The 27888-nt window shown below is 38.4% G+C and overlaps 1 protein-coding gene across 4 annotated transcripts in view; it reads right to left on the reverse strand.

Moving 5' to 3' along the window:
* STK38L (serine/threonine kinase 38 like) overlaps positions 1 to 27888 on the reverse strand; it is an 80098-nt gene that overhangs the window by 12257 nt on the left and 39953 nt on the right. For 3 of the 4 annotated variants that reach the window (XM_046674234.1, XM_046674217.1, XM_046674226.1), the window contains 4 exons: positions 15812 to 15956; positions 11824 to 11875; positions 6239 to 6361; positions 5912 to 5995 (listed from right to left, as the gene is read on the reverse strand). In XM_046674234.1, the coding sequence (XP_046530190.1) occupies positions 5912 to 5995; positions 6239 to 6361; positions 11824 to 11875; positions 15812 to 15945 (393 nt within the window). In that variant the 5' untranslated portion in view covers positions 15946 to 15956. Of the gene's footprint in view, positions 1 to 5911; positions 5996 to 6238; positions 6362 to 8155; positions 8452 to 11823; positions 11876 to 15811; positions 15957 to 27888 lie in introns of those variants that run through there. The other variant, XM_046674244.1, reaches the window with a different exon arrangement.

Here is a 27888-nt window from a genome sequence, read left to right on the forward strand (position 1 = left end):
CCCTATAGATTGACATAACAAAGTCAGGGTCTTCAGCAAACTATTTTTAATTGTTAATAGTAAAACAAAGAGCTTGACTTGGTCTTTAACCATTTGTTTTTTGTGGGTTTTTTTAAAGATTTTATTTTTTATTTTTCCTTCTTCTCCCCAAAGCCCCTAGTACATAGTTGTGTATTTTAGTTGTGGCTCATTTTAGTTGTGGCATGTGGGACACTGCCTCAGCATGGCCTGAGGAGTGGTGCTAGGTCCGTGCCCGGGATCTGAACCGGCGAAACTCTGAGCTGCCGAAGCGAAGCACGAGAACTTAACCACTTGGCCACGGGGTCGGCACTTGGTTGTTTTTTTTTAAGATTAGAAACCTTTATAATAACTTTATATTATTTTGTTATAAGAGACTACCCCTATAATATCGACAATCGTCATCTACAAAAAATTAGTGTAACTTTTTGGAGTTTTGCTACTGACTTTTGTCAGACACGTAATTACTAGGGATACTATTATTTAGACACTTGATAGGCTGGAAAATTTCATAAACTGAGTAATTTGTGGGGTTGGTATCGATTTTCAATTGCTTTTGCATTACTATATTTTTTCTTCAAAGATTAATAATAAGATTTGATTTTATGTTTTTGGTATATTTACTGTGCACATGAACTCTGGCCCAAAGCACATGAGAACATAGATTTGTAAGTCTTTTCATGATAATAAAATATGATCTGCTTAAAATATCATATTTGGGATTACTGTATTATTATCTGGTACAGTAAATGCTCTCAGCTCAAAGCACAAAAATAAAAGTTGAAAACTATTTCTGGCATCAAAAAACTTTCTCTCTCTGATGTTTCATAAAGTGAGAAATGGTATCAAAATTTTTACCTATTGCCTTTTACAAAAGCATTTTAAGACGACACAGGAAAAAGCTTAAACTGCTTATGTTGCATCTGGTGTTGTCAGGAAAAACAGCTACATCATAAACTTGGCTTGATTATTTTTAAATATCTTAAAGCCAGATTACAGGATATGTTTTCAAAATGGGCATGTTTCCCAAGGCTAGGAAGTAGCACCCACAGTAATCTGGTATCACAATAGTGGGAGATAAATTGCTACTTAATTTTGCAATAATTTAAATTATTTAAAGTAAATGTGATAAAAACTTAAAATAATGACATGTTAGGATTGAGTATGAAAAGGTTTTCTAAAATGAAATTGAATGGTGACAAATAAGGATAAATTTTTATAGCGGGAAAACAACCCCAAAATGCAAAATAGAGTTGATGTTGGGCCCCAGTGAGATTGCCCCTGCAGAGAAACAGTGGTAGAAGCTCTTCAACTTCTGGCAAAATATTCTACACCAGGGCTGTCCAACAGAAATACAATGCAAGGCACATATGTAATTTAAAATTTTCTAGCAGCCACAGAAAAAGTAAAAAGAAACAGGTGAAATTGTTTTTAATAATATAGTTTTATATGACCCCACACATCCAAAATGTGATCATTTCAGTATGTAATCAACATAAAAATTATTGAGATATTTTACACTCTTTTTTTTGTACCAAGTGTTCAAAATTTGGTGTCTATTTTCCATTTATAGCATATCTCAATTCAGACTAGCTACCCCAGTAGCCACATGCAGCTAGTAACTAAAGGCTTCAGCTGGAACTAACTGCTGCCTCTTGTCCTTCCTCTAAAACCCCATCTAGGACTAATCCTATTACAGCTTAGTTAGAGTCCTGTTTATCTCCTTGTCTCTGAGGCTCCATATCTTGACCCAGACCCTTATTCCCAACAATATCTGTAATTCTCAAAAACAACTCAGTATCTCCACCATCCTTGCCTTCCAGATCTCTTCCCTCAGGAATCAGACTGTCTTCAACAAAGTCCTGTATCACCTCATCTCTGGATGGTTCCCATCACCTCCTCATCCTGACTGAAACCTGGCTGTCTCCTGAGAGTCCTGTCTTCCAACAGAGTGAGTTCTCAAGAATGGCCTGCTTTGCTCTCCCATGTTGCTTGGTGAAGAGGTGGGTTTCCTGCTCATTCTCATGGCTCCTTCTGAACACTGTGACACGTTCCTTCTCTCCAGCTCCTTTGACGTGCATGCTGTGAGACTACATCAGCCACCATCCTTCCTCATGGCTGTCATTTATGGAATTCCTGGTCAATCTCCCACACTCATTCAGGACTTCAGCTCACAACTCACCAACTCCCTTTCCATCCTTTCCACTCATGGATGGATTTCAACATCTATAAGGATGAACCATCAAATACCCTATCTACACAGTTCCCTGACGTCTTCCTCACTTCCACTCATCTTTTTCTCCACTACATCTCAGCCACCCACGGTAATCTTCTTGTCCTTCTCATCACCAGTAATTGTACCTCCTCTAAAATCTCAATTTGAAGGAACTCTGTTTCTGATCTCCACCCTTTATCCTTCCAGGTTTCTTATTCTTATACTTCAATTTCCATTCTATGGACCCTACCACTTTTTCTCTATTACTTTCCTCATAAACTCATTTCTTTCTCTAGCCAGTCTCAGTTCCATCATTAGGATCACTCTTTTGCAAATGCCTTGAACTCCCTTGTCCTTCCCTCTCTCTGTTGTATTTGCCTGGAAAAACACCAACCCTAGTTAAATCCAAATTTCTGTCTATTCCATCATGCCCCTGAGCAACTAAGCATTACTAGAGAAAAATCACCAACTCTACCAACTGGTTTCACTTTACATTCATGATTGCAAATCTCAGTGCGCATTCAACTATATTTCCCTACTTCAAGTCAATAGTTGTAACTATTTCACAATCTTCTCTCCTTATACCTCCAACAAGTCATCCATCCCTCCTTAACTTTGAGCTGATGACCTCACATATGTGTGCTCAGGGAGGAACTTGGCACCTTACAGTGCAGATCAACCACCCTGCATTTGTTCCCATTTTCTCTGCTTTTCTCTCCTGTTTTAATGAATAGGCCCCTACTCCTAACAAAGATCAACTCTTCTATCTTCCAGTGTATTCCTGTAATTATTTCCCCTCTCTCTCTTGTACCTTCAATTTTTCTCTCTCTCTTTTTTTTGGTAAAGAAGATTGGCCCTGAGCTAACATCTGTTGCTAACATTCCCCTTTTTTATTTTTTCTCCACAAAGCCCCAGTACATAGTTGTATATCCTAGTTGTAGGTCCTTCTAGTTCTTCTGTGTGGGATGCCACCTCAGCATGGCTTGATGAGCGGTGCTAGGTCCACACCCAGGATCCAAACTGGCAAACCCTGGGCCACCGAAGGGGAGTGCCCAAACTTAACCACTACACCACTGGGCCGGCCTCCATTTTTCTCTTCTTAATGGATTCTTCCAAACATCATTGAAACACTTCCTCTCTTAAACAAACAAACAACCTCGTTTTGACTCTAAATCTCACCTTCCCAACCTATTCTTTGTTCCGCTTCACACAAAAGATTTATCAACACTCACTTCCTCCATTTCTTGCTTCCCGTTTTCTTTTCCACCATTCCAATTAGGCTTCTGCCCTCTAATCCACTGAAACTGTCCTTGCCAAGTTATTCAAAATCTCCATATTAGGACATCCAGTGGACTATCTTGCTCTTGCTCTCTCTCTCTCGTAGCAGCATTCAACATAGCTGACCACTCACCATCTCCTTTAAACACTTTCTTCTCTTGGTTTCCAAGACACCATGTTCTTCCAGTTTTCCACTATCTGATTAGATGTTCTCTCTTGCTCTCCTCAAATGGTTTCTCCTCTGCCTTGTGTCCCCTAGGGCCTGGATCTAGGCCCTCTTTTCTTCTCTATCTGTATTTGTTCCTGAGGCAATCTTGTCCCGTTACTTTAAATATTATCAATATATTGATGACTTTCAAATTATATTTCTAGTCAAACTTCTCCTCATATTCTAGCCAACTGTCAACTTAATATGTCTACTTGGATATCTAACAGGCAGCTCAAACTTAATATGCCACCAAGAGAACTCTTGATTCCCACTGTCTCCAAACCTCAGTCTTTTCTAAATCAGAAAATGACACACCACGCATCCCATTCCTAAGTAAAACTCTAGGTAATATCCTTGATTCTCCCCTTTTTTCCTCACTAACCTCACCCCCCAACATACAGTACATCACAGAAAATACTGCTGGCTCTTCTATTAAAACATATACTCAATCTGTTCGACTTTTCTTCAGCTTGACTGTTGTAACCCTAGTCTAAGCCACAATCATATCCTGGCTGGAATTGCCACAGTCTCTCAGGTGGTTTCCCCACTTTAAATTGTGTACCTCCTATCAGCAAGCAAAGGGGTTGATTCATCTTTGTAAAGCATCCATCAGACATGCCACTGCCCTGTTTAAACAAAACACTGTCTTCCCATTGCATTTAGAATAAAACCCAAACTCTCTATCTTGGCCTTCAAAGCCCTATGTGATCTGGTCCCTGCCTACCTCTCCCATTTCATCTCTAACCACTCTTCCCCTCACTTAATTCTAGCCACAAATGGCTTCTTTCAGCAGGCTAAGATTCTTCTTGCCTCAGAGCTTCTGCATTTGCTACCTAGATCTCTGTTCTACTCTATCTTTATACATCATTCTTTCTCATTACTCAGTCTCTCATCAAATATTGTGTCTTCAGAGAAACATTCCCTGATCTAATTCCTCCTCCCAAACCCAGATCATCTGTATCACTTTATCCTTTTGTAAAATTTTCCTTTACAGTACTTATCAATCATGATTATTTGAAATAGCCACCTGCCCATTTTTCCCATTGCTATAAAAGAGCGAGGATCAGGTTTGTCCTGTTAACCACTATATTCCCAGAACCTAGAACAGTATTTGAAACATCACATGGAACCAACAAATACTTGTCGAATGAAGGAAATAGAAATAAAGTAAAAGAATGCAGTGAAAATTCAAGTGGGCCATATTTAAATAAAAAATCGGTACTATATTGCTATAATAACAAAGTAAGCTTCAGGTGGGGACGAAAAAGCTTGAAATAAGCCACTAGGTACAGAGAGGTGCTATCTCCCTCTATAACCCCATTATTGAGTCCGTCACTAGCATATGGATTCAATTTAGACACTCTCCAGAGTGTCTACCTGGACTGGTTGAAACACGGGTCAGATGAACACATAATACTATTGATGTTTTCAGATTTATGGCCACCCCCTAAACTGCAATAAGTCACAGGAAACATGGAGAGCGCCCCGGAGTATGAAATTGGAGTGGTTACAGATTTTGGAAATACGTAAAATCAGCAAATTCTCAGAATGGTCCTGCTTATTTGATACGTGATAGGAATGGGTGCTGAGAACTGTCCTTTATTTTCACTAAAGTCAGAAAAGAAGGCATTTTGTTATGGACTAAATGTTTGTGTCCCCGCCACCCCACCCCCAAGTTCCAGTGATGCCCTAACCCCACGTGTGACTAGATTTGGAGATGGGGCCTCTAAGGAAGTAATTAAAGTTCAGTGAGGTCATTGGGGGAGGGGGAGGGACGGGGATTAGTGTCCTTATAAGAAGAGGCACCAGAGAGGTCACTCTTTCTCTGTGCACACACCAGGGAAAGGCAGCCACCTGCAAGGCAGGAAGAGAGTCCTCACCAGGAACCAAGCCCTGCCTGAACCCTGACCTTGGACTTCCAGCCTCCAGACCGTGAGAAAATAAATGTCTGTTGCTTAAGCTACCTAGTCTGTGGTATTTTACTATGGCAGCCAGAACAGACCAGTACATATTTAGATTATAAATTCGGAAGAAATTTTAACTGTAAGAAGTGAGAAACAGTGAAATAGGCTATCATAAAATTAATATATACTAAGATGTGTAAATTTCTTTTTAAAAATCCCAGCATTAACGCTTACTCTAACACCTAGTCAGCGGATGTTCCTTTGGCTACATGTGTTAAGAACTCATACCTGTTCCTTCTCAAGCATATCAGCTTTTCTCAATATCTTCATCGCATAGATGTGGCCTGTATCTTTCTTCTGGACCAGCCGTACCTAGAATGTAAAAACTGATCATATTATAAATGTTAAACAGTCACCACTATTTAGTTAGGAACAAAAGGCAGCTGCCTTTAAAGAAAGCAGTGCTGCAATTTGCCATTGCTGGTATTTGAGGAATTCTATTAAAATTAAACTATCTGAAAACATCTTTTAATACATTAAACTATTTTAATACATATTTTAAACTGTCTTAAGATAACTATTTCCAACAGCAGTCACTTTTAAAAGGAAGCACACCTCTCCAAACGCTCCTCTTCCTATAACTTTCAGAGACTCAAAGTCATCCAAGCCAAGTCTGGTCCTCTTGAGCCGCAGGAACTCTGTTTCCTTGCGAGCATGCTGTGATCGGCGTAATTTTTTCTATTAAAAAAAGTTTAAAAGGATCATTTTAAAATCACATTGTTTCAAAGGAAGCCTATAGTATCAAAAGATAAGACACAGAAAAATGGGGGTAAAGTATCTTAAATATTATATACTAGTGCTATAACTTAGTTGCCCAAGTTGAATATTTATTAAGCATGGAAAGAATAAAACAATCTAAAGAAAACATTTTTTATGTTTAATAATTGATGTCTTTATTCTTGAGGTGGAGTCCATTAAATATTTCATCTTAACTAGTTCACCATATTCTTTTATCTACAGGCTAACTTAATTCATAAATAAAAGTTAAACTTTAAGAAATGATAATGATGTTTACTATCAGAAACCTACTTTGCTTCAATTCTCTAATTTCCAAGGTTGTTATGTCAAAACTACTGAGACTTATGACACCAAACTAACACAATGGCAGTGTTTCCATAGAGATTTATTTACTATGGTAGAATTTACTCTTGGACAAAGCTTAATAAACTGCTTGAGACTTGGCATACGACTTCCTGAAAATATGAAATTGCAAAAACTAATAATTACATGAGGAATTCATTAAAATATTCAAGTCAGGAACTTCATAATTCGTTCTCCAAAGATCACAAAAAACAACTACCATTAGTCAGAAACATTATGAAATTCCTGAAGGTTAGGCTACATTTGGAATAGGCATTTATTTCATTGTTCTAAACCTCATTTTTTCCCCTCACCAAACAAAATTCTGTTTTGTGACATTCTGTTAGTTCCTAGCACAGCAGGAAATAAACAAATTAAAAAAAATAAATAAACTCCTGTTCATCTTCAAGTGAACCTATCAAGCTTCCAGTTGATCGGGTTCCAAGTTCTAAGGGGAAGGAAGACAAGTCAAAATGACCATAACAGCTCAGTAACATTGCTCCTCAGATGCAGCTCAAGGTATACCCACTGAATAGTCCTTTCACACTGCTGTGTACATCTGTTTTAAAAAGGCTATGGGTGGACTATTAGTTAGTTATAAACAGGTAAATGTATATCATCAATGCAACGGAATTCTGATACTTCTAACGAAGTTAATCTAAGAGGAAGAAATCAAGAAATTATGTCTTCAATTTAAACGTCTTTAAACAGCTAAATGAAGCTACACACAGACACATCAATGGTGGAAACAAGATGATTGTTTTTTTGTTCAAAAATGCCTTTTGAATGATTAAAAAAACAACTGAATTACTAGTAAAACAAAAGGCCCAAAAAGGAGCTTGTTTTAAACTTTGACTATAATAAAAAAGGCCACATGGAGGCACTACAGTCATGTCTTTCAAAGCAGTAAAGCGGTTTTGGGGGTTTTCTTAATTACATAAATGAATAAATATAAGAGTTTTGAAAGACATTCTGGATTTCTGAGTTTTTAGATTACAAAACAGAGCAAAGGTTGATGTAGTGTCAAAAACTTGTCTAATCTGAATGGAAAAGATGCTCTCATTACCTAGTTTCATAAATTGTGCTCAAAATCAACAGAGAGGCAGGTAAAGAAAACAATGTTCCTTAATATCTGATAAGTCACATAACGCAGCAAGTAAACAATGTTTATGTAGTTTTGGGCACAGCTATTTAATGGCAAAAAGGGAGAATCGACAAGTGTATGGAACACATAATTCTACAAAAATGGGAAGTCACCTATAACATTGTTACATTACTTTTAAAAAAACCTATTCAGTGATATTAGTCTTAAAATCAGTGTTGCAGTCCAGAGGGAGCTGAAGAAAGACAGCATTTAAAAAAGTTGATGAAAAAAAGCATGCTGATACATACGCTCATGATTTATGTAGATTAAGTTGCCTTGAAAAGCAAACAACATTTTTGTGGTCATTGCACCCTTATCTTCTCCAAAGAGGCTAACAACCCTCTGGGGACAGGCTTCACGTTTCATGGCTCTCCTGTGCATCTTAAACTTGTCTACTTTGGTTTTCCATTAGAGTAAATAATATCCCATGTTTGATAGGATTATCTTAAGTAAGATGAAACTAGAAATACATCGTCTTGTTCCTTTCTCCATTCCCTTTTAAACGGGTGTTCCTCAAACTCTCCATCTGCAGGGTGCTCAGTTTCTGTATGAGACAGTGTACACAGAAGTTCTGAAATGTGAAAGGGCTCAGCTAGCAAGTTCATCTCAGTATATATGCTCTACATGGCTATATTACATGGTTTAGTTTTCACAAATGACTTTCACAAATACTTTTCTATTATAGAATGAATTAAGGATGAATACTAGTTTTCATTTAAAAAACTAGACTATTTTTATTAAAAAATTTTATTTTTAAAAAACCCACCCCACATAAAGAGAGTTCCAACATATTTTATATTAAGGTTGAGAAAGTATGTACATTTCATAGAATTTGACATTGTCAAGGACCTAGCATGGGGCCTAAAACTAAGCCTTTGTGGAATTAAAATATCTTTACAAAAACATTCTAGAAGTTTTATAAACAGTTATTAGGGGCCACTAACTATTTTTAGGGGTAAATCATGTCACATTTTCTGAAAGTCATTTAGAAGCATTAAAGGAAATAGCTCTAAGCGTAGTTAGTACTTCATGGTGCAGACCAGAGGTCACAAACTAGAAGCTACAAAGCGTATTCAACGTACAGATGTATTTGATTTGGCCAGCAGGTTGTTTTCAAAACATCTGAATTACTTGCTTTTATTTTAAAAAGCAGGTGATTTTACATGAAAGTCCAGATTTCTAGCATCTCATGAATAAGAGGATCTCAGCCACAGTGGGCAAAGTGGCCGTCCCCTTTTGACGGGCAGCAGTTCTCTACTGTGTCACGGTCTCCACCACTGATGCCAGTCACCAGGTGAAGTGTGTCATTGGGCTGGTGCTCTTGTTTTCTTGCAGTAAAGTGAAAAGAGGTATGTGTCTTTATCAAAAGATAAACTGCGAGGATCAAATATTTTAGAAAAAGGAAAAAAATGCATCTATTTCTTTGTGGAGGTGCAAAAAATATTCTTATGAGTTGAGGATGCAAGCAAAGTATGTTGGATCAAGAGAACATAACCTAAGACATCATTGTGAAGCCAACCTGGCCAACTTCTCATTTATGTTACCCGCTTGGCCCTTGGGCATCTATTTTTGTAATCTCTTCTCTAGATTTCATATTAAGATCTTATGCATAAGATTTCTATATCAATATAATGATATATAATGTATATTAATACAATTATAATTATAATATTATTAAGAAAATTAATACTAATGAATAAAAATGAGGAAAGATGTGCTCAGCCTTATTTTTTCTCTACTGATTGTAATACAGATCTAAATCATTACCTTTCTCCCTTAAAATTTAAAGAACATAAATGAAATGTTTTAAAAATATTTATTACAGTAATTTTATGTAAATAATGTGAGTTTTCTGGATTGAGTCAGCTGATTAACAAAGTAACCACCCTTGGTATAAATCATAAAATATTTTGTTACTCGATTTACACATTGCCAATATAAAAACATGGGTACAGTCTTAGGAAAGGTGCGAGGAAGATTAGAGAATGGTTTGATTTCAAATCATCCTTTGAAGACTGCTCTTCAAATATAGAAATCCTTCTCTGATCGTTGAAAACTGTCAAACTAATTAATCTAGGCTGTTATGTCCCTATTGCATAGAAAATAAAGTATATATTTCTTTTTTTTTTTTTTAAAGATTTTATTTTTTCCTTTTTCTCCCCAAAGGCCCCCGGTACATAGTTGTATATTCTTCCTTGTGGGTCCCTCTAGTTGCGGCATGTGGGACACTGCCTCAGCGTGGTTTGATGAGCAGTGCCATGTCTGCGCCCAGGATTCGAACTAACGAAACACTGGGCCGCCTGAAGCGGAGCGCGGGAACTTAACCACTCGGCCACGGGGCCAGCCCCTAAAGTATATATTTCTTAGTAAACTTTTCCAAGCCTAGTTTTCCATTAAGTGCTGTCAACTTACCTTGCTATTTCCTTTACTGCATACATATATCTATTATTTTATACATACCTCAGCTCTAATTTAAATTCTATCTTTTTAAGATTCAAATCAATTGTTACCTCTTCCATGAAACTTTTTCTGATCCCGTTGAACTAGGGGAAGAAAATCTCTGTATTTTCAGTTCTATCATACACACATATTTTTACATACATGTATACATATACGTATACATGTTCTATCATGTATACATATTTTTACACACACACATGTAATCTTTCCTTCTAATCTATAAACTCGTTGAGGGAAAGATCCATTGTTCACTTATTCACCAAACATTTATTCTAGCCCTCTGCCAGCTCTGGAGATGTAATGCTGAATAAGAGATAGAGTTTCTACTCTGGGAAAATGATTTTTAAGGCTACTCCAGGGACAGGAACAATGTTATGGCAGAATGTAGGAGCAGTACCTCAAGAAATTAGGGAAGATTTCCTTCTGAAAGCAAAGCCTTAAGTGAGACCTAAAGCCTCTTGAAGAAAAATGGGAGTTGGACAGGAGTAACGAAGTTCCAAGCAGCAGAAAGAGCATGTCAAAAGGTCCATAGGCAAGAGTGTGGAAATTAAAGTAATTCAATATTGTGGGTCAGCACGGGTGTAGGGTGACAAGAGATGAGGCAGAGGGAGATAAGCAGAGGCCACACTGTAAAGCGTCTTGTACCCCAATGTTAAAGAGTCTGCCCTTATCCTGAGTACTTGGGAGCCAATGAACAGTATTTAGCAAAAGAGTGACATGATCAAATCTGTTTTTAGACAGATAAATGGTTTCATTGTGTAGAAAAACTGGAGCTGGGGAGTGGGGCTAAGATCGGAGGCAGAGAGACCACTCGGGGGCCGTTATTCTTCTGGTGAAATATACGGTAGTTTAAAGTAGGGCAGTGGCACTGGACTAGAGAACTGGATGGTCTTAAGGAATATTTGGGAAAGAAATTTGAGATTTGATAATTGATTGATTCTCCTTGGGGCCCTATTTTCCTGTTCCACACACCTAGCATACTGTAGATGCTGCTCATTAAATCAACGTTCTCGGAATTCTTTTTAAAAAAACCTGCCTCCTTTTAAAGATATCCATCATAGCAATAAGAAGCCCATATTCATATGATGAAATCCACATTATCGAAGTTATAAAATCATCTGATATCATCTGATATCTAAGATATAAAATCGTCTGAAAAATGCAAAAGTCACTGGGGTTGCTTTTGTACAGTAATTACAGTCGTCCCCCCTGCCCCGCTTTACTGAGATATAATTGACATATAACGTTGTATAAATTCAAAGTATACAATGTGATGATTTGATACACACATGTATTGTGAAATGATTACCACAATCAGGTTAGTTAACACATCCATCAGCTCACGTAACCTTTTTTTGTAGTAAGAACATTTAACATCCATTCTCTCAGCAACTTTTCAAGGACATAACACAGTAGTGTTGACTGCAGTCACAGCAGTCACAGCGAACACTGTTACCTCTTCATCTGCTAATCCTTCTTCTTCCATGGCCACTTCTAATTTCTTCTGCCTTTTTAAAAGAAAAAATAATTTAAATTTTAAATACATTCCTAACAATTCCCATTTAAGAAATCTACATTTTTTCAAGTTTACCAGTTCAGTTTGCTATGCTAAAAAAAACTTTCAAGTTGAATCAAAGTAATCACTAAGAATAGTTTTCTTTCTCAAAATATATAGCCAACCCAGATTTAGCTTTCTCAGACTAGCCAAATGAAAAACTTACTTCTAAAGTTGCCTAAATGAATTGTTAGCAAAGGTGACTAATTTTCTAATAAGGAAACCTCTGTTATTGATGTTCAAACCACCATAACCATTAACATTTAATCAATGTTTACATTAGAAGTATATAAAGGTAACACTATATAGTGTCTAAAAGTATAAATTTTTAAGGTGGATGTTCCTGTTTGAATTCTGATTCTAACATTCATTAGCTAAAAGAGATTATCTAAGTCCCTCACTTAAAGTCTAAGCTTGATTTCCCAATTAATCAAGGAGAGAGATTCAATGTAATTGAGTGCATGTTATTCTAATTCTTGAAAATTGGAAAGTCATATATGTATATAAAAAATAACCTATTAACTACCAGAACATTTGCTTCTCTAGGTACAGCCAAGTTGAGTTATTCATTACTTTACAATGGTACCCTTGAAATTAGTTAAGCTAAGCACTGTGGGGCTGGGGAGGAGGGGAGGGATAAGTGAAATAACTAGTAACTACAGAGATGGTTGTGATTCGAATTTTGCAACTCATTTCCAAGTGAATGTTAAGTATTTTATTTGTATTGTATTGGTTTTTCCTAGAGATAAGCCTGGGAGAGCCCTTCCTAATTAGTTTTGGAGTGTGTTAGAATAAGACACTTTCCGGGATTTATCCATATGGGTTTAAGGATTGAAACCATCATACACATCTTTTGGTATTTGTTATTTATGACGATATGTCCAAAGGTAAGCTCTTTCCTAACCTATTATTAAGATCACTTCTTTTTATTTCTTATGGAAAGTTCATAACAAAAATATCTAAAGCCTGTTCACACACCAGCACCCCAGTGGAGAAGATGAGGCCTAATAACATATTCTCCACCCACCTCCTCAGCATTTGAGGGCACCTAGGTGCTTATCTCACTGCTTTTTATCTTTTGTTTTCACATTATTCCCCTCGGACCAACCCTTAGACGGAATAAGCTCCTAACACTGGGTTCTGTGCCTGCCATCATGCACCTCTGGGCACTGCAGAGCTGCTCGCTGAATGATTTTCAGTTTTCTTCTCTGCAGAAAGAATCCAAAGAGTAAGAGCAACATTAATCTGGGAGAGACTATCAATACACAAGCAACTTTATCCTGTCAGATCTCGACTGCCCGCTTTCCTCAATCCTTGCCAAGACTAACACCTCATGAAATCATCCCTCATTCTCGGGAGAGAGGCAGTAACTTTTATCTGTTTCCACCAAATGTAAAGGGGAAGACCTATGACTTCTCTTGTGCCTTTTTACTTACTTGTTTTTGGTTTTGGTTTTTGGTTTTTGCTGAGGAAGATTCACCCTGAGCTAACATCTATGCCAATCTTCCTCTATTTTGTATGTGGGTCACCGCCACAGCAAGGCTGCCAATAAGTGGTGTAGGTCCACGCCCAGGAACCGAACCCAGGTCACTGAAGTGGAGCACGCCAAACTTAACCACTGGGCCACCAGGTCAGCCCCTCTTGTACCTTTTTAAAAAACAATTTTCCTCCATTTAATGCTCTGACATTTTGTTCTGATTGGCACTTTATTTGGCTTATGTATTTATCTGATCAGTTAAGCCTTAAAAATTCATGACGTTTTCTTAAAGTATAAGCTTTTAAGAAAATATGAGCTGTTTAATATGACTTCCACGGCACCATCAAGCTGAGGCTGCTTTATTTTAAAATAACAGTAGATACTTTTATTCTTACTTTACTTTGTTTGGAAATAGAGGGCAAAACTGTGCTACTTTAAGGTTTCAGCAAGAAAAGACAATGAACCTTTACAATTCTGACGAATAACTTCAGTGCCTGCCTGCTGAGAAAATACAGGTCTCTCTTTCCTGGGTTCTCTTCTATTTTGTTCACTCTCCTTAATGATCTGATCACTTACAGAGACTTCCATTACATTACAATTAGTGTAATTACTTATACATCTGGATTTATTTCTAACTTATTTTGTGCTTTCTATTTGTGTCTACTTTTTGGTATTTCAGTTTTTCTTTTTCTCTTGCTTTCTTTTGAACTGACTTTTTTTTCTCATTCCATTTATTTCCTTCTACTAGTTTGGAAGTTACAAACTCTATTTTTATTCTTTTACTGGCTGCCTTAGGAATGATAACATGGACACTTAATTTGTCAAAGTCTGAAATTAATCAATCTTCACCACCCTATGTTATATTTCTGTCCTTAGAGATACAAAGATCTCTAAGAATACTTTAATTCCAATTACTTCCCTCCTGATAGTCTACTATAGCAAAATATTTTAATTCTATTTTTTAAAATGCATAAGATATTATAATTTTTATTGTGGCTTTTATACAGTCAATTGTTGTTGAGATTTATCCATGTATTTACATTTAGATCTTCTGTTTGTGATCACTCTCCTTCTGCCTAAATTGAATCTTTTGAAATTTCTGCTGATGGTGACCTCTTAGTATTAGCTTGCCTCTGCTCCATTCTCTCTCCTCTCTTCCTTTAGGAACTCTGATTAAAGATATGTTAGCTCTTCTCACTATGCTCCATGTTTCTTAACTGTTCCATATTTTCCTGCTCTGTCTCTCTAGGTTGACTTCTGAATAACTGCGTAAGTTTTAATTTTCTAGTTCTAATTCTCTCATCAGCTATGTCTAATCTGCAGTTAGACCTGTCCAAAATTAAGTCCAAAACCTGATTCTTCTTCTTGAGTCCAATTTCACTAAGTTGCACCACTCTCTGTTTGCCCAGGCATGACATTTCGGAGCTGGTATTGACTTATTTCCCTTATATTTCATATTTGGCCAGTTGCCACGATTTGTCAATTTTTCTCACTCATCAGTTCTTCTCCATTGTTGTTGTCACAATCCTAATTCAAGCCTCCTTTCCGTTTGTCCGACTACATCACTAGCCATTCCTGTTTCTAATCCCTCCTCCCACAGTCCATTCTATACGTCACAACTAAAATACTCTTCTAGAGAGACACCTGTGATCATTTAATTCTTCTGTTCAAAAATCTTCAAAGACTCCTACTACCATGAGAACAGCTATAGTAAAGCATCTAAGGCTCCCAGGAAATGGTGAAATCCAACTGGAGCCAGATTGGACACTGCCTGACCTAGCACTGAATGTGAGTTCTTCTGTCTCTAACATCCTTCCTCCTGTTCTTTGGCCTCTTTCTTCTCCCTCTGATGCATGTATAAATAGTACTCTTCCTTTGGAGCCCTGTTTCAATGGGACTACCATTTATGAAGCCCTCTCAGTTGCCTTAGCAAAAGCAATCTCTCCCTTCTTTGTCCTTCTCTTAGCGATACTTTTTACTCTTTCATGTAATATTTACATGCGTTATCTTCCTTACTGTAAGTTTCCTGAAGGCAAAATAACATGCATTCATTTTTTATTCTTCCATTCCCACTTACATATACACAACACTATAAATGCTTTTGGATTAAAGTTAGTTATTCATAAAGCACCCTCTAAAAGAAAGTATAAAGTATATCATAATTTCATGGTTGCAAACATTTTGTTTAAAACATCAATTGACATGTGATATAAGTATTTGGGTGTACAGGACAAGAAACTATTCTGTGAAAATAAAACAAGTAACTAGGTACACTGTCAGTATAGGAAACTTAAAAACAGCATACAGGAATCCACAAGATTTATATTATTAATGGACAACATGTTTACACCCCACTTGCAGCATAACAGCTTATGTAACTAAACAGAAAATTTTGACTAGCCTTTACTATACCTGGTTTCTCTCTCTTCATGCTGTAAAATTAGGTTGCTGTAAAAATTCTCCAATGTGAGCTTGGCCACAGTCACTCTTTCCCGGGTATGGTTGCTCATAGGAAAGGTGGTTGTAGTCCCTGCCGTCATTGCCATAGTAACAGAAACTGAAACAACATATAAACACAAATTATTCAGTAGAAAAAAACTTTCTATCCATTATAACAAACTCTGGAAATGGTTGAATTTCTACTAAGTAAAATTCTACCCTAACAGTTAAGACATCTAAGTCTTTCACATTATAAATAACACGATGCTAGTAAAGAAAGAGAAAGACAATTTCTATTGCTTTGGGAATAGCGTAACTTTGTGCTGGCAAAACGAGGGGTGAGTAACAGTAAAGCAGCAGCAGTGGCAGTCCACACACAATATGGACACACTTATATACAAAAGGTCATATTCAACATGCATTCAAAACAAGAACGGGTCAATCTATTTTGTTGTTTTACTGATTACTAAATAAAATCCATAAGATTTTGCCAATACTTATGTCCCCAATACATGTTAGTCTCCTAAGAATTACTGTAGTTTAAATAGTAAGAAGCAGCTTCTGCCATATAATTTCTATGAAACATGAAGTGTTGCATCAAATACGCACATAAATATCAGTTTACGGCAGTTCTTATGAGTACATGTTTTATTTTTTTATTTTATTTTATAAATACCACTGAACTGTGTGCTTTTTTTTTTAAGATTGGCACCTGAGCTAACATTTGTCAATCATCTTTTTTTCCTTTTTCTTCTCCTCAAAGCCCCCCAATAGACAGTTTGTATTTCCTAGTTGTAGGTCCTTCTGGTTGTGCTATGTGGGACATGAGCCTCAGCATGGCCTGATGAGTGGTGCCATGTCCTCACCCAGGATCCGAACTAGCAAAACCTTGGGCCGCCGTAGTGGAGCACTCAAACTTAACCACTTGGCCACAGGGCCGGCCCCAGTGAGTATATGTTTTAGGGGAAAACTGCTTTTAGAAACAAGCCCTTTAGATGGAGTTCATGGCTGTCCTATTTCATTCTGATTCCATGCTATTTCAGATAGTGCTATAACAAGGTCCAGTACATTTCTCCAGACTATGAGGTCCATTTCATTTTCAAATGACACTCAAACGCCTATAGGAACCAGGCAGAAAACACAAATGTATTAATCAAGCCAGGTGACAAGAGAGAAACTTTGTGGCCTTAACTGGACATGTATGTTTACTTACAGCCGTTCAAGCGCCGACTTTTAAAAACCACTGGGCCAGCCAAATGAAGTACTGGTTTGAAGAAGATAATCTGGACAATTAGATAAGATAAGGAACGTGGCAAAATGGCTGCTTCATAGGGTGACAGACTGAACTCTGGTGGCTGTTATAGGTGGGCAGTGACCCTAAGAGACTTGCCTACCACAGTCTACATCTGGGCCAAAAAACCTAGAAACGTTCCATATATTATAAACAGGTTTTTGCTTATCTGGATGTGGATCATAACACACCATTCTAGAGAAGATCCAGATTGTCAAGAGTGTGCATCCAACATTGCACTCAAACCTGCCACCTACTCCCCAACACCCACTTCTCCAATTTAAATTACATGAAAATACAGACCCCTGTATACGGACCTAAGCTGGACTAGACTCCAGGGATAATGGAATGAACCAAAAGACCTTTCTTGTTCTACAATGTCAAGCAAGTCAAGTATAGGCTGAAAGTAAACAATTTAACTATGGCAAACTCCCAGTTCCACTGTCATCTTAATTGGGTTTCTACCTCAGTGTGCTCCGTAAGTCTCAAACTCATTATGTCTAAAACTGAATCTATTATTTTAACATCATAGACTTGTTCCTCTGCTAACTACTCTAAATCTTTTTATAACAAGAAGCAGATCATGTCATTTGTTTAAAGTCATTCATGTCTCCTCACTGCCTATAGCAAAACAAATTAGCGTGATAAATAAAGACAACTCACACACACTGAGTGCTGGTATTTACCAGGAGTTTTATGATATTTTATTCATTGATTTTTTTTTTCCTCCTGTGGATTTAAGATAGTGACACTTCCTAAGCACGACTGCCTTTCGTCCTCCCAACAGCCCTGTAAGGTAAGGAACTAAAGCTTAGAAAAGCCACATAGCTAGTGAGCTGTGGAGTCAGGACTCCAGCTCCAAGAACTCTCTCCAACTTGTCTCCATGGCCTTATCTGCTGCCCAGCCTCACCACTCACTCTTCTCCCAACATCCTTGGCTCTTTCATGCCTCCCAGTCCTCACACGACCTACCCTCGAATCAGTTATGTCCTGTACTCTCTGCAGGAACCCTGCTGATCCTTTAAGTCCAGTTTGGCTGAAGTCTTACTGGGATGACTTCTCTAACATTCCCTCCCAGAAGAGACATACATTTGGCATTCTTTCATGCGTGTTCTCTAGCATTTGTACCAACATAGCCCAGGTACTGGTGCTTCTCACTCCATTTGTCTCTGCGCAACAACTTTTCCTGATTCATTTTTGAGTATTCACCACAATAGCACTGTATCTGACACACAGGAGGCAATAATGAATGAATGAGTCAACCCGTGAAATGTGGGGTGGGGGAAGAGCTGAAAGAATTAGCAAAAGTAAAGTACTCCATAAAGGCTGGCTAATAAGCAACTATGGAAAAAGAAATTACTGAACCTAGGAGTCATAAATTTAGAAATCTAATCCAGGCCCTGCTGTTAATTGACCCATGGTCTTATTCAAATCACCAGGACACTCTGAACTTAAGTCATTTTCCCCCCAAAGATTATAATATTGGCTCTGCCTAGTTCACAGGCACAGTCTAAGGCTATTTGAGATAATACATAGCAAAGCCACAATGTCTTATACAAATGTAAGACATTATTTTAGGCACCTTGTTTAATATTTTTAAATGTGCTAAATGCTTTAATAATAACAAATATTATTTTTAAAAGTAAATAATAAAAATAATTGAAACTCGAGAATTATCATGGCCAAATGATTTTCAAGCACTAAGCTGTTCTTGGAATGCTATTTTAGGCAATGCTACCAAACCATTTTTGGAAATCTTAGAATTACTGGGTTCATGTTCTATGTTTCAGGATCAGATGCAGAAAAGTCAAAGAAGAAAAAATAGAACAGGGGTGGTATACAGCAGACATCCCAAATCATGTTTGTTAATTGGGATTTGAGGAGGGGGGTGGTGGGGGGAGCTGCAGAGGATAGACCGGAAGTTGGGGAATTCAAATAAATTTAGGAAATCCAGATTACACAAAGTTCAACAAGGTTCTTATTACAAGACTTCCCGGAATCTTTAATATGCATCCTAAACACTCAAAGGGGATAGGTACAATCTACAGCAGTATTCTAGGGAGCCTCCTTTAGGCACATAAAATTTAAGTGCATAGATAATTCTCTTCAAACACTAGTAAAAAAGCGCCTGCTTCTTCTTCTCAGCAAACAACGGGGGGGGGGGGGGGCGGGCGGAACTTAGAAGCTCCAAGAAAGAGCAATACTTAGGGATTTCAGAGTGCTTTCTGATTTGTCCAGAAGATCTGTAGCTGATAGAGAACTTTCAAATTGGTTTGCCAGTTCCTAAAAGGAAAAAAAAGCTCACCCTGGTGGGCTAGTGGTTATGACTCAACAGTGTTATCACTGTGGCCCGGGTCCATTTCCTGGTCAGGGAACCACACCACCCGTCTGTAGGTTGTTATCCTGTGGCAGCTGCATGTTGCTGTGATGCTGAAAGCTATGCCACTGGTATTACAAATACCAGCAGGTCACCCACGGTGGACAGGTTTCAGCAGAGCTTCCAGACTAAGAGAGACTAGGAAGAAGGACCCGGCCATCCTCTTCCAAAATGAAAGGATTCATGAAAATCCTATGACTAGCAATGGAGCATTGTCTGATATAGCACCGGAAGGTGACAGGCTGGTGCAACAACATCGGGCAGGGCTCAGCTCTGCTGTACACAGGGTCACCAGGAGTTGGAATCAACTGGATAGCACTAACCAAAAAAAAGGAAAACAGGTCAAGATCCAACCACAGTTGTCCAAGGTCTATATTTTCCTTTCAAAAAGTGAATGGTGAAAAAACAAACAACAGCTTTTATAATGCCTCTTGAAAAAAGCACAAAGAACTAATACATAAGCAATGCTTGTGGAAGTCAGAAAGAAAGACGTATGATGAACTCAGGGTGCGGCCTTGGAAGGGAGCTGACTGGCTGCCAAGAGCCTCATAGAACAGGCTGCTCTGCTCAGTCTGCCAAGGTGCAAGGTCTGGCTTTCAGTTGCTGGTGTGCCAGGGCAATCAAATTCTGGAAGCTACTTTATTATCCTAACAAAGTTCACAAGAGACTGATAATATAAGACATAATGGCAATTTATTGATTTACACAATAAGAAACTGAGTAACTAGGAACAGATACGTGCATCTTCTAGCAAATGCATTCTGTCCTTGTAGGCAAGCTAGATGTAAAGCCTTAATTAGGATCAGAAGATTGCTTGGTGAGTCTGGCATCAAAACAGAGAACTGTTACTCAATTTAAACGTTTAACGGCATCAGGATAAGGTGGAAGCTTAAAAAAAAAATTCTGGTCACTATCTTGCCACTTTAAAGTGGCTGGAAATGGCCAATATTAAGCTCTGCTGCTGATGGGGCTTTCCCAGAATGAAGCAAACGTGGGGGCATAGAGGTGAGCCGAAATAATACTGAGCAAAACTTTGGGGGAAATTTTTATGAAACATAAAAAAATGTTAGGGAATTCAAAACAACTCCAAACAACAGAGATTGTTTGCATTAACAGTATAGAAATAAATATGAAGTGGTTTTAATAAAAATTTATGAACCTGAGGTCTTTATAAAAGAGGGGTAAACAGAAGATCAGGTTTCTCCCATCATAAGAAGATGTAAGGCATTTAACTCCAAAATCCAGAAGTGGATATCAAGTAATAAAAAACAATCTGCAGATACTATACCATTTAATCATGATTATTATGTTCTTTCCACTCTAGTTATACATAAGGCAAGTTCGTATGCCTTATTTAAAAAACCAAATCAGAGCAAAACCTATGTCTACCCATCTTTGTAATGAAAGTATTACAGCACCTGGCAAAGTGCTGAGCACACAGTAGGCATTCTGTAAATGATGCAGAGTAACTAACTCAAATGTAATGAATTTTAAATCACATTTGTTTTACATATAATACTTTCCTTTGGATTAAAAACTACAGCATCATTTAGTTTTATGTTAACCTGCAGAAACAAATCCTACTTGAAACTCAAGATACAACTGCAGAAAATGCCAAAAATCCTACCCTTTCTCTTGACTAAATAATATCTTTTAGAGATTAGCTTAAAAAACAAGTAAAAATTATTTCCCTCTAACCAGACACAAATAGACTTTAAAAATTTCAAATTAAAAAAAACCTAAGAACAAAAGTGACCAAATTATTACAAAGAGTGATCTCAATGACTGGCACTTATTATACTGCAAATTTATTCCTCTAATGGATTTAGCACTGTTCTTTGTCTTTTATTAAAGCCCTTTCTTTAGCCAGAAAAAGAACAGGATACAATTTGCAAGTCTAGAATTCCTGGACTGATAAAAAAAAAACCAGTAGGTGCCCTTGAATTTCCTGTTCACGTGTTTTCTCCAGACTCTCCTATTCATTAACGGAGACACTACCAATAGTTAAGTCCAACATTCTTTCGTTTATCAAGCCTGGGGAAAGGAGATAACGAATCTGGCACTCAGGCCATCTATAAATACATGTAGTGTCTCCAACCATTTACCATCAAACTTCAAAAGTAGGAAAACAGAACTGCCTTACCTGACTGGTAAAACACACTATTTAACTGGTGATTTCACCTTAGTTTTCACACACTACATTTCAGAGAAAAGCACATCCTTAATGCTACTGTACTGCCTTGGAGTATAAAAATTTTCCCAGATTCATCATTACAATCACGTCGTTTAATGACAGGGATGTGTTCTGAGAAACGTGTCATTAGGCTCTATCATTGTACAAACATCACAGAGTATACTGAAGGGGAACAAAATTTGCCACCCCAAATGTGTCTCCTTAACAGAAGATTATTTTAGGCTGATAATTTTTTTTGTTTGTTTGTTTTTTGTTTTGTTTTTTTTTTTAAAGATTTTATTTTTTCTTTTTTCTCCCCAAAGCCCCCCGGTACATAGTTGTGTATTCTTCGTTGTGGGTTCCTCTAGTTGTGGCATGTGGGACGCTGCCTCAGCGTGGTCTGACGAGCAGTGCCATGTCCGTGCCCAGGATTCAAACCGACGAAACACTGGGCCGCCTGCAGCGGAGCGCGCGAACTTAACCACTCGGCCAAGGGGCCAGCCCCAAGGCTGATAATTTTTAAGAAACAAAAGACTTGAAAGTTTTTCTTGTTACCTACCCCTTAACTGCCTAAAAGAATTCAGATAAAAGAACCTGAATTCTCAGGAAGTCTCAGGAAGGGAGATATCACCTTAGCATAACATGAACTAGGTGGTAGACAGGGAGGAACCTAGAGAAGCCTATTTGTTGGGCTCCCCTCTGTGTTCTTCTATTTCTGTGTGCCCAAACATTTGTTTTCCAAAAGTTTGCTCCTTTGCACCTTCTGTGACTTGCCTTCCTTCACTCTGAAGTCTCTGACTCTCCCCACCCCCAGTATCTTCTTTTGTCTTTAACTCAGGATGATATTTAAGGTGAGGGCCTCAGCTATTTTAGCAAGTTACTCAGTTTTCCTGGGTTTCTCCCATGTGTCCATGTTATTAAACTTTTGTTTTTATCCTGTTAATGTCTCATGTCAATTTAATTCTTAAACCAGCCAGAAGAACCTAGTAGGGTAGAGAAAAATTTCTTCCTCTCCTATAGTACGTACACAAACCTAGATGGTATAGCCTACTACAAACCTAGGCCATATGGTACTAACCTTATGGAACCATCACCATATATGTGGTCCATGGTTGACTGAAACGTTGTCACGCAGTGCATGACTGTAGCTGAAATCATAATGCCCTAGGCTACAACAGATCCTCAGGTGTCATACTGTATATGCTGGTTCCCTAATGACGGAGCAGCCACAGCTTCTTTATTCCCTGAGGTACAATTTGCAGAGCAAGAAAAACAGTCAGATGAATACTTTGAATAGATACCCAGAAGCGGAACTGCTGGATCATATACGGCAGTTCTATTTTTGAATTTTTGAGGAACCTCCATACTGTTTTCCATAGTGGTTGCACCAATTTACATTCCCACCAATGGCATACAAGAGTTCCCATTTCTCCACATCCTCACCAACATTTGGTATCTCTTGTCTTTTTGATAATACCCATTCTAACAGGTGTGAAGTGATATCTCATTGCGGTTTTGATTTGCATTTCCCTGATGATTAGTGATGTTGAGAATCTTTTCACGTACCTGTTGGTCATTTAAACATGTTCTTTGGAAAAATGTTTATTTAGGTACTTTACACATTTTTTAAAACCAGACTATTTGATTTTTTGCTTCTGAGTTGTGAGAGTTCCCTGTATATTTTGAATATTAATGCCTGGTTCTGAGCTCTTCTTTGTTGGGAAGATTTTTTATTACTGATTCAATTTCCTTACTCATTATTGGTCTGTTCAGATTTTCAATTTCTTCAGGATTTGGTCTTGGTAGTTATATGTTTGTAGGAATTTATACATTTGTTCTAGGTTGTCCAATTTGTTGGCATATAATTGTTCATGGTAGTCTCTTACGATCTGTTCTATTTCTGTGGTATCAGTTGTATTATCTCCTTTTTCATTTATAATTTTATTTATGTGGGTCCTCTTTTTTTCTTGGTCTAGCAAAAGGTTTCTCAATTTTGTTTATCTTTTCAAAGAGCAAACTCAGTTTTGTTAATCTTTTCTAATGTTTTCCTATTCTCTATTTCATTTATTTCTGCTCTGATCTTTATTATTTCCTTTCCTTCTGCTAACTCTGGGGTTAGTTTGTTCTTTTTCTAGTTCCTTGAGGTGTAAAGTTAAGTTGTTTATTTGAGATCTTTCTTTTTCTTAATGTATGCATTTATCACTATAAACTTCCCTCTTAGAACTGCCTTTGCTGCATCCCCTAAGTTTTGGTATGTTAGGTTTCTATTTTCATTGTTCCATCTCTTATTAAATTTCTCTTTTGATTTCTTCTTTGATCCACTGGTTACTCAGGAGTGTATTTTCATGTATTTGTGAATTTTACAGCTTTCCTCCTTTGATTTCTAGTTTCACATCATTGTGGTCAGAAAATATAACTTACGTAATTCCTATCTTCTTGAATTTGCTGAGACTTGTCTTGTGGCCTAGATCATGATCTAGAGAGATCATGTGTACTTGAGAAGAATATGTATTCTGCTGCTGTTGGATGGGATGTTCTGTTTTTGTCTGATAGGTCCTACAGTGTTACTCTGTCTGAATGATCTATCCATTATTGAGAGGGAGTATTAAAGTTCCCAACTATTATTGTGTAGGTGTTTATTTTCCCCTTTAGTTCTGTTAGTATTTGCTTTATTTATTAGGTATTTTGATGCTGGGTGCATAATTATTTACAATTGTAATTTCTTCTTGATGAATTGACTCCTTTATCATTATATGACCTTCTTTGTCTTTTTTGACTATTTTATCTTAAAGTCTATTTTGTCTGATATAAGTATAACCACTCCTGCTTTCTTCGGTTACCATTTGCTTGAAATAACTTCTATCTCTTGACTCTCAGTCTATGTGTCCCCTTAAAGTTAAAGTGATCTCTTATAGACAGCACATCATTGGATCTTGTTTTTCTATTCATTCAATCATTCAACGTCTTTTGATTGGAGAATTTAATCCATTTGCATTTAAGATAATTAATGATAGGTAAGGACTTAATATTAATAAACTATTTATTAAATTAATAAATTAAGAATTTGCTAATTGTTTTCCGACTATTCAGTAGATCCTTTGTTTCTTGCTGTCTTGTTCTGTGAATGATGACTTTTTGTGGTAGTATGCTTTGACTCCTTTATCATAATCTTTTGTGTATCTACTACAGGTTTTTCTTCGTGGTTTCTATGAGGCTTACATAAAATGTCTTACATTTATAACATCCTATTTTAAGCTGATAACAACTTAACTTCAATAGCATACAGAAACTTTGTACTTTTACTTCTCCTCCCTCACATTTTAGGTTACTGGTGTTACAATTTACATCTTTTTTATATTGTGTATCCAGTAACAAATGATTGTAGTTATGGTTATTTTTAATACAGTTGTTCTTTAACTTTTAAACTAGAGCTGTGAATCACATACTATCATTACAATATTAAAGAATGTGACATGGGCTATATATTATTTACCAGTATCAGTGAGTTTTATACCTTCATATGTTTTTATCATGTTAATTAGCATTCTTTTATTTCTTTTCTTTTCTTTTTCTGCTGAGGAAGATTAGCCCTGAGCTAACATCTGTGCCAATCTTCCTCTATTTTGTATATGGGTCACTGCCACAGCATGGCCACTGATGAGTGGTATAGGTCTGTGCCCAGGAACCAAACCTGGGCCACCAAAGCGGAGTGTGCCGAACTTAACCACCAGGCTATGGGGCCAGCCTCCAGCATCCTTTTATTTCTGCTTGAAGAACATCCTTTAGCATTTCTTGTAACTTAGGTCTAGGGGCAATGAACTCCCTCAGTGTTTGTTTGGGAAAGTCTATCTCTCCTTCATTTGTAAAGGACAGCTTTACCAGGGATAGTATTCTTGGTTGACAGTTTTTTCTTCCAATATTTTGAATATATCATCCCACTCTTTCCTGGACTGCAAAGTTTCCGTTGAGAAATCTGCTTACAGTCTTATGAGGGTGCCCTTGTACGTGACAAGTTGCTTTTCTCTTGCTGCTCTCAAAATTCTTTTTCGTCAACGTTTGACAATGTAATTATAAAGTGTCTTGGCATAGCCCTTTTTGGATTCAACTTATTTGGGGCCCACTGCACCTCTTGAACCTGCATGTTCATTTCTCCCTCAAATCTGGGGAGTTCTCAGCCATTATTGCTTTAAATACACTTTCTTCTTCTCCTTCTGGGATTCCCATAACGTGTATTTGTATTTCTTGATTGTCCCCCATAAGCCTGTAGGCTTTTTTCACTCTTCATTCTTATTTCTGTTTTCTCCTCTAACTGGATAATTTCAAATGACCTACTTTCCAGTTCACTTGATTCTTTTTTGTTCTTGGTCAAGTCTGTTGTTGAAGCTCTCAGTTGAAGTTCGATCACTGTTTTCTTCAGCTCTAAGATTTCTGTTTTGTTTTATAGCTTCTATCAAAAAACTTTGTTGAACTTTTCATTTTGTTCATGCATTGTCTTCCTAATTTCATTCAGTTGTCTGTGTGTTCCTGTAGTTCAGTGAACTTCTTTAAGAGAATTATTCTGAATTCTTTGTCAGTTCATAGATCTCCATTTCTTTAGGGTGAGTTACTGGAGTTTTATTAGTTCCCTCTGGTGGTGTCATGTTTACCTGATTCTTCGTGTTCCTTGATTCTTCATGTTGCTATTTTGGTAAGTGGTCTCCTCCTCCAGACTTTACAGGTTTGCTTCAGCAGGAAAGGATCTTTACTAATCAGCTCAGCTTGAGGTACTGGACAGGTCCGTTGGTGGAGTCTGTGGGCAGGCAGGACTTGCTATTGGGGTCTCTAGTTGGGTGAGGCCACTGCCCATGCTCTGAAGCAAAGGGGGTTGCTGCTGGCTGGGCTCTGAAGTTGGGTGAGACTGCTGACTGGGCTCCACATTCAAGCAGGGCCAGGTCGGGTGGCTGGCTGTGCCAGTCAGGTGGGACCACTAGCTGGGTTCTGCAATCACCTCTGGTCACGTGAGCTCTCAAGCTGTTTTCCCTGGCAGGGTGGTGCCACTGGTTGGACTCCACAATTGGGCAGGGCTATGGCCTGAGCTCTGCAATCATTTCTGGTTGAGAGGAGTCTCAGGCTGAACTTCCTGACTGGATGTTGCTGCTGGCTGGACTCTGCGTTGGGGCGGGACCACAGGCAGGTCTTTGTAGTTGGACAGGGGCTCTGGCTATGCTCTGAAATCAGACAGGGCTGCACACTGTGCCCTGAACTTGGGTAGGGCCTCAGGCCGGGCGTCACAATCAGGTAGGCCACTGGCTATGCTCCACTGTTGGATGAGGTCACTGGCCAGGTTCTTTGGTTGGGAGGGACCTGCAGCTATATCTTGCAATTGGATGGGCTACAGACTATGCTTTGCAGATGAGCAGGGTTGCTGTCCAGACTCCCTTATCAGGTAGGGCTGCAGGCTATGCTCTGTGATTGGGCAGGGTCAATGGTTGGGTTCCCTGCCGGGGTGAGGCCACAGGCTGTGTTCAACAATTGGGCAGGACCATAGGCTATGCTCTGCTGCACAGCAGGGCTGTAGGGTGGGCTCTGCAGCAGGGGGTACCATAGACTGGGCTCCAACCTGCCCAGGTCACTGTTCAGGCTCCCTAGTTATGTAGAGCCAGAGGCTATACTTAAAAGTATAATTAACAGGGCTGCTGGCTTGGCTTCCTGCCCACGTGGGGCTGTAGGATAGGCTCTGTGGCTGTCTGGGTGGGACTGGAGGCTATACTCAGTAGTTGGGCAGGGTTGTAAATGTGCTTCCTTGACTGGGTGGGGCCGTAGAACAGGCTCCACAGCAGGTATGGCTCGTTGGCTAAAGACTCAAATCAAACAGAGCTGCCAACTGAGCTCCCTGGTCAGAGGAGACTACCAGCTTGGCTCTGCTGATGGGCAGAGACCCTGGCTGGGATCTGTGCTCAGGCACCACTATAAGCAGGAATGTGGTCCACTAAGATCTGAGCACTGGTTGCTGTAAAGCCCACCCCGTCCTCTGTCTATCTGATCCCCACTGGTTGAGCCCTGAAGATGTCCGTAGTGATCTCCGTGAGGCGGGCTTCCCAGGAAGCATCCCACAATGCTGGGGGAGCTGGATGTCCACCTTGCACTCTCTTTTTCCCACGGGAAAAACCACACGCCCAGGGGGGCTCTCTTGGTGCAGTGCTGTGCTGCCCTGGGGGAGGGGCAATGTG

The sequence above is a fragment of the Equus quagga genome, chromosome 1 (assembly GCF_021613505.1).
Source record: "Equus quagga isolate Etosha38 chromosome 1, UCLA_HA_Equagga_1.0, whole genome shotgun sequence".
Classification (NCBI taxonomy): domain Eukaryota; kingdom Metazoa; phylum Chordata; class Mammalia; order Perissodactyla; family Equidae; genus Equus; species Equus quagga.